At 41.8% G+C, this 8,078-nt stretch overlaps 1 protein-coding gene across 1 annotated transcript in view; it reads left to right on the top strand.

The window, feature by feature from the left end:
- NOTUM (notum, palmitoleoyl-protein carboxylesterase) overlaps window positions 1-7,485 on the top strand; it is a 34,683-nt gene extending 27,198 nt beyond the window's left edge. Inside the window, exons 9-12 of the mRNA XM_075846713.1 lie at window positions 474-574; window positions 2,435-2,582; window positions 2,667-2,714; window positions 6,737-7,485. Of these exons, the coding sequence (XP_075702828.1) occupies window positions 474-574; window positions 2,435-2,582; window positions 2,667-2,714; window positions 6,737-7,037 (598 nt within the window). The 3' untranslated portion in view covers window positions 7,038-7,485. The remainder of the gene's footprint in view (window positions 1-473; window positions 575-2,434; window positions 2,583-2,666; window positions 2,715-6,736) is intronic.
- The last annotated feature ends 593 nt before the right edge of the window (window positions 7,486-8,078 follow it).

An 8,078-nucleotide genomic window follows, 5' to 3' on the forward strand; every position in this document is an offset into this window, starting at 1 on the left:
ATGTATTAAGATGTAAAGGGTTTTCTTAGTGGCTACAGCGGTTTCATGGTAATTTATAGTATGAACTACCAAATTTGGGGGTCATAAACAAAAAACTATAAAGTTCAATGAAAGTATCCTTTTCTTCTAGAGAGGTGGTAATTTGTGGATTATTTCAACTATTGCCTGGAATCTTCCCTACCATTACTCTTTATTCCAGAGGAGCTATGTGTATTATGCTTTACATGTCTAACCAGAGGCATTGAGCCTGGGTGGATGATGCCCAACAGGCTGTCTCCGTCAGTAAATACCAACCAAAGTGCAATGGAAACCCTTAGTTTGTAAGCTTTCTATGGAACATCCTTCTAGTACATGTCTGCTAATATTCAAAACTCCTTATGTAGATTTTGGGTAGAAAATGTAAGTTCATAGTATCTCATTTTTGCTGTGACTTCTCTAAAAAAACGAACAACCAAAACCTTTCTGTATATCAGATACTGGAACGGGGTCGTCCCAGAGAGGTGTAAGCAACAGTTTAAAGAAGGTGAAGAATGGAACTGCTTCTTTGGCTACAAAATCTTCCCAACACTGAGAAGTAAGTAGTACAAAATCGGCTACAAAAATTGGAGAACAAGATCATAGGGATTCAGGTGGACCTGCCCGTTTTGTGCCTTCATCTGTATTTCATAATTTAAGGGTGCTGGTAATTTTTCTTTTAATGATGTTCTGGATGGTATAGAAAAATCTCCAGGCTGTTCTTGACAAAACAAAATTATATTGAATTTTTGAAGGTTACCTCCTGTTTTAACTGGGTGGAAGAATGGGCTAAAGTAAACACAGCATGACCCCTGATTATTGATGTTAAAACTTTTCACTTATTAAAAACTTTAAGGCCCTCGGTACACTGTCAAACAAAAAGTTAAGTAGTAGCACTCAATGCCAAGCAGCAGCTTCAAAAGCATATCAAATATTAGGGTGTATAAAAAGAGCTTACTTTGAGTAACATTGAAATTTGCTCCTTCGGGCTGGCCCAAGGTTAAGGAACCGTGGTAAAGTATATTTTGCATAGTGACTGTACAATGATCTGCTAGTTTTTCCTATGAGTTAAATGCACTGATGTCCTGAACACCGTGAAAGGAGTAGGTATTGATCACGGTCCATGGCAGGCTGAATTGGGTCCCAGATGCACATTCAGAATGAGGACAGGCAACATGTTGCCAGCTGGTTGACATCTGTGCACCAGACATGGACGATTCTATTTTTGTCTGCCTTTGAAATGCAATGTTGTCAACTAGATCACTCAAAGATGGAGAATGAGAATGCTCCCATCCATATTACCTATTAAAATGGAGAAAAAAAACTATAAAAATCAAGAATCGTGCATATGTGGTCTTGCTACTGGTAGTTTTCATTATGAAAGCCGAACGAACCTCTACATATGTGCTTTCTATCCTGTAAGGCCTGCAAATACTGTACAACTATAATAGTGAGTATATACACAGATCAGCCAAAACTTTAAAACCACTGACCGGTGAAGTGAATAACATTGCTTATCGCGTGACGATGGGATATATTAGTCAATGAGTGAACAGTAGCGCTGTGTTGCCGCAGACCGGTCAGCGTGCCCATTCCGACCTCTTTCCACAAACGAAAGCGCCTATAATTGGCATCAGAACTAGACCAAGCAGAAATGGAAGAAGGTGACCTGTCTGATGTGGCCTGTGTGCGCGTCTCTTCCTGGGAGGAGCTGCCACCAGGATGCATTATGGGAAGCAGACAAGCCGGCGGAGGCAGTGTGATGCTCTGGGTAATGTACCGCTGGGAAACCTTGGTCCTGGATTTCATGTGGTTGTTACTTTTAACGTACCACTTACCTAAACATTGTTGCAAAGTATACCCATTCGTAGTAATAGTCTTTCCTAATGGCCCTGGCCACTTTCAGCAGGATAATGCGTCCTGCCACACTACAAAAAAAATTTGGGAATGGTTTACGGAGCATGTCAGAGTTCAAGGTTCTTGACTTGGCCTCCAAATTCCCCAGAACTCTATCTGATCGAGCATCTTTGGAAAAACTCAGATCCATGGAGACCCCACTTTCCAACTTATAGGACTTAAAGGATCTTCCGCTAACCAACCAGATACCACAGGACACCTTCAGAGGTTTTGTGGAGTCCATACCTCGATGGGCCAAAATTGTTTTGGTGGCATGACAGGGACTTACACAATATTAGGCTTGTGGTTTTAAGGTTTTGGCTGATCATATATTATGTTTATCTCCTGGTATCCTTGAAACGACACTGTTTTATAGCCCCCAGTTGATATTTTTGGGGGGCCATTTAGTGGGTGCAGTTGTGTTCACTATTTCTCCTCTACCAAGACCTCTTGCAGATGCTGTAATCTAAAGTCAGTTTACCTGTTGACAGTTTTTTTTATTTTTTTATTTTTTTTATTGCAGGTCCTGTATTTGTGGTACAGTGGTTATTTGATGAGGCCCAGCTGACGGTGGACAATGTCCATTTGAGTGGGCAGCCAGTGCAGGAAAACCAGTGGAATTATATTCAGAATTTGGGTCGTGAGCTGCGCAACACCCTAAAGGATGTAGGGTAAGTATCCAAGAGTAGCTTGACCGCAGACGTGACCACTGTGCTGGTCTTCTGAGACGTTGACTGTGTTCTCTCTTCTTGTAGGGCTAGCTTCGCTCCCGCTTGTCTATCTCATGAAGTCATCACAAGAAAGTAAGTGGGTTCTTTGCTACATTCAAAGGGATTTCCAACAAACAACACTTATCACCTATCCACATGATCTACTATACTTAGCAAGAATAGTATGGTAGACACTCCGACCATTCATGTGCAGGTGTGAATGCAGCCTACCAGTCCTCAAACATATAGCAACATTTGGAAATGTTTACCATGAGAAGGATGTGAGCGCCACCTAGTGGTGGTGTTTGTAAGTGCTATGAAGTGTATCTTCCGTTTAGATGAAAAGAATAGGTATATTCTAAAGATCGAGATGTTCTCATTAAAAAAAAAAATGCCTGGGCTGTTCTATCTGAAAAGTTAGTAAGCGGCGGATCTGTTCAGTTTGCAATAGTTGTGACTGTGGTTGTGCAAAATAATAACACTGGTAATTTCATTATTTCTGGGTTGCATGTTCATGCAAAAAAGTTGCAGAAATGAAATCAAACTATTACTATAAAAACAGATTTTGTCTATATGCCCCAAATAATTGGCCTTCTTCGAGAGGGTGAAACGTTGCTGTGAGATGCTTGGTGAATATTTTCTTTCTTCTTTTTGGGGTGTTTTTGACCATTTTGCTATAGTCCGTGAGGAGAGGTCTCTTCTTTTGAAGTCCTGCACCGAGCGTGAGGTTATTTTTGCTACAGTGCTGCTCCATACATTTGTTTTTTTTATTATTCAGAAACAATGGTGTCATAACTATAGTTACCCCCCAAATAATAGTGCACCAAACAGTAAGGGGGAGTTCACACAGAGTTTTTTTGCAGGCAGAAAAATCTACCTCAAATACCTGTCTGGAATTTTGAGGCAGATTTTCACCTGCCTGGGCGCCCTTTGCCTCGTTTTTCATGGCATTTTTCAGCCGCGAAAAACTCTTTCTGCCTCCCATGTCAATGGGAGGTCAGAGATGTAAATGCCCAAAGATAGGGCATGTCGCTTCTTTGGGAGGCGTTTTTGGCTGTTTTTTGGCACGTTTTCCGACGCGGTTTCCACGTAAAAAAACGTGCCAAAAAACTCTGTGTGAACTCCCCCTAATAGTTCTCCACACAAAAATAGTGCCCCCCCACTGGTGGCATCAAAACAGTAATAGTTTTTGCTTACTGCACCTACACAGTAAGTTCCATCTTACATAGTTACATAGTACAGTTAAAAAGAGACATATGTCCAACTAATTTTTAACGAAGCAATGGGAGAAAGGAAAGGGATGGAAGAAACTATACAACTTTGTTTTATCCTTATTGACAGGAAGGTTTATTTAAATAAAAAAAAATACCCATTAGGTATTACTCAATCTGCCCTAAAAAGGAAAAATTTCCCTCCTGAGCCCAAGTGACGATCAGGCTGGATCAACATTAAACAAGAATTCTATACATTGACATAGGCCCTGATATTTTTTTATTCGAATAAATTATTTAAACCTTTTTTAAATCCATCTACTGTAGCTACTGTGACCAGCCCCTGCGGTTGGCTATTACACAGACTCATAGTTCTCAGAGTAAAGAAGACTTGTCACCTCTGCAGATTGAACTTTTTTTTTTTTTCTTCAGACGGAGGGAGTGCCCCCTTGTCTTTTGAGGGGATTTTACATATTTTGTATGGGCCATTCATATAGTTATACAAGTTAATCATGTCCCCCCTTAGTCGTCTCTTTTCAAGACTAAATATGTTTAATTATTTTAATTAAACTTAGATTCTCCATAATTCTTATTAGTTTAGTTGCTCTTCTTTGTATTTTTTTCAATTCCAGGGCATCCTTTCCATAAATTGGAGCCCAGAACTGAACTGCATATTCTAGATGAGGCCTCACTAATGCTTTGTAAAGTGGTAATATTACATCCCTGTCCCGCGAGTCCATGCCTCTTTTAATACACAACATTATCCAGCTGGCCTTAGAAGCAGCTGATTGACACTGCATGCTGTTATTTAGTCTATGATCTACAAGTACACCCGGATCCTTCTCAACAAGTGACTCTCCCAGTTTAGCTCCCTCTAGGACATATTATACATGCAGATTATTAGTATCTAGATGCATAAATTTACATTTATCCACCTTAAACCTAATTTGCCAAGTGGATGCCCAAACACTCATTATGTCCAAGTCGGCTTGTAATTTTATGAACATCTTCCCTAGACTGAACTATATTACATAGCTTGGTGTCAACTGCAAAAATAGAAACAGTCCCTTGGCACTATACCATTGCCCTCCACACATTTATCCCCCCCTACATTATAATAGTACCCCAACACAGCAAAGCACCTCTTTAGTGTCACTGTTTCCACATAGTAATAGTGCTCCCGCTGTCATTGGCATGGCGCAAACAGGCGTGACGACGTCATTCAATTGCGCCAGCCTGTGCCAATGTCCAAGCTCCTTTTAGTCTACATGCCTGAAGTGGAATGCGAATATACTTGAAAGTGGCACGGGTCTTACTTGAAGAGCAACCAGTTAGCCTAAAAAATGCTAGGACTCTAGCACCGTGACCCCTGGGATAACATAGCAGATTTCTATTTAGGCGGTTACAGATCTGAAACTGTTTTGAATTCGCTGTAAAAGTAAAATGGAGCCATACAGAAGAGAAAAAGCAGAATTAGTTGAGACCCTAAAGAGGACAGGAGCTTTAAATTTTGTGGTTTATGGAAAAAAAATCTGCTGTGCATAAATATAACCTTAAGGAACCATTCTCTGTTCCTTTAAATCTACATTTACCTTAAGATCAGGAAAATCTATACAGCACTGGAACCAAGCTCAGTACATAAATACAGAACCGGAACAAAGCTCAGTACATATATTCAGCGCCAGAACAATGCTCCGTACATAAATACAGCACCATGACCAAGCTTGGTACATAAATACAGCACCATAACCAAGCTTGGTACATATATACAGCACCATTACCAAGCTCAGTACATCTATACAGCACCATAACAAAGCTCAGTACATATATTCAGCACCAGAACAATGCTCCGTACATAAATACAACACCATGACCAAGCTTGGTACATAAATACAGCACCATAACCAAGCTTGGTACATATATACAGCACCATTACCAAGCTCAGTACATCTATAAAGCACCATAACAAAGCTCAGTACATATATGCAGCACCAGAACAAAGCTCAGTACACATATATACAGAGCCAAGTTCAGTACATAAATACAACACAGTACGGTACAGAGATCACTGCCCACAGGGCCCAGCAGACAGTATCACACATTATAGGCTCAGAAACAGGGCCCAGCAGACCGTATCCCACATGATAGGCTTAGATACAGCCTGTATCTAAGTCTATTATGTGTGATACAGTCTGCTGGAATCCTATATCTAATCCGGTCTTGTGGGATACTGTCTGCTGGGGCCCTGTATCCTACAGGGCCCCAGCAGACAGTATCCCCAATTTTAGGATTAGATACAGGGCCTAGCAAACGATATTCTCATACTTACCCTCGGCTTCCTTGCTCCTGAACCCGGTCCTCTTCTGCTCCGGGCGTGGCTCGGATCCTGATGCCATTCAGCATCACGATGTTGTCTGCAATGCACATAATGTTGCGTCGTCAGAACGGCCCGTAACGGATTCAGGAGTGGGGAGGGTAAGTATAATGTTATTATAGTAACAAAAACCTATAGACCCCACTTACTACAGTAGCTGTGAAGAGATGTGGGGCGGGGGGCCGCTTGCAATTGCCACTGCTGAGACCTCTATAGCCACGCCACTGGAGGCAAGGTATTGGGCCCCCTTTCAGTCTCATGCCCTGGGCACTTGCCTAGATTGCCCTTCTTATAATCTGGCTCTGCTGAACAGATATGTTGTTTCTGTGGTGGGGTGACGTGACCTGTCAGATCAGTTTTGGCGCCGCTTATAATAGGGGAAGCTTTTCTTTAACCCAACCATAGACCTTCAATAGTTCAAACTTTCAAGAGTCTTTGCACATAAAGTTTATTGTGTAATGTTGGCCTCTGCTGCTTTCGCTGTGTTATTGTCTGTGCTTTCCATAACAATATAACCTTTTTTTTTGTAGCCACTGGACAGAAGTACAGGTCCGTGGGACATCTCTACCCCGTGCACTGCATTGTTGGGATCGCAGTCTACAGGAAACAAATAAGAACAGCAAGACCCCCCTGAAGGGATGTCCCTTTCACTTAATGGACAGCTGCCCATGGCCACAGTGTAACCCCACCTGTCCCTCCATCCGAGACCACTTCACAGGACAGGAGATGACTGTGGTACAGTTTCTCATGCATCTTGGCTTTGATGTTCAAAAGATGGCAAGCCAACAAGGCATGGAGCCAAGCAAACTGCTGGGTGTGCTCAGTAGCTAGTTAGGGACTAGCTCTGTGTAAAATGGTGGGGGCTTGATATTTATGAGAAGGGTCTTTTAAGGGGAAAGGTCCTGACGATAATGAAATGCTTATCGTAAGAAGAAGTGACGTGGCCGGTCATCACATGATCACAGCTTAAGAGGATTTGGTAAGTGCAGCTTTAGAGCGGAGTCACAATCCAACTATAAAGACGTGGTATCATATGTCTGACCCCCATTCTCCACTGCAATATGGGGACGTCAACCCAAATGTGCTCTTCTCTATAGTGACTTTATTTCTCTAGAAGATAATTTTTAGATAATTTTTTTGTAAAATATATTTTTTTTTTTATAAAACTAAGCAAACAAACCTCATTCCTGGGGGAGCCATGTTATTTATTGGAGTTTGTAAATCCTATTTATGAATGAGGGCAGGAGAGCTGCCCTGTGTACAGTTGTAAATAGTACCTGCATGTCCTGTATCATGGAAACTATTCCCTCATTAATAATAAATGTTTCTATCCTGAGGGCCTGTGTAGTTCTTTCATTTCCTTGTATGTTTGTAACAAGCGCTCTCTATAATTTAATGGGTCACCTCTAGCCATGGTTTCGATTACGACCAAATCAGTATTTGCCGCTCTTGTCAACCTGTGTGGACAAGGGCATCCTCTGGATGCTCCGGTTTCCACCATTTCTTCCCTTCCAATGACATTGGGCCTAGAATTTGTGTAGAGAAAAAGATTGCCCCTCCCACTGCCCAAAGGGACTGATGTGAGGGAATATATTACATCTACAACACTAACTATAGGTCCTTGTACACCATCCCATTTTTGTCGTAACAACAAGCGCCGATCAACGGAGCTATGTATGAGGATGATCGCTCGCTACTCTGTTCGCTCGCTACTCTGTTCGCTCGCTACTCTGATCGCTCGCTACTCTGAACGCTCGCTACTCCAATTACTCGTCCCCATACGTTTCTATCGTGTCGACAGCACATCTCTCCGTTGTCGGCAGAACATCTCCCTATAAACAATAATACTTTCTGCTGCAAAAACGATACAAT

This window comes from Rhinoderma darwinii, chromosome 13 (genome assembly GCF_050947455.1).
Source record: "Rhinoderma darwinii isolate aRhiDar2 chromosome 13, aRhiDar2.hap1, whole genome shotgun sequence".
NCBI classification, from domain to species: domain Eukaryota; kingdom Metazoa; phylum Chordata; class Amphibia; order Anura; family Rhinodermatidae; genus Rhinoderma; species Rhinoderma darwinii.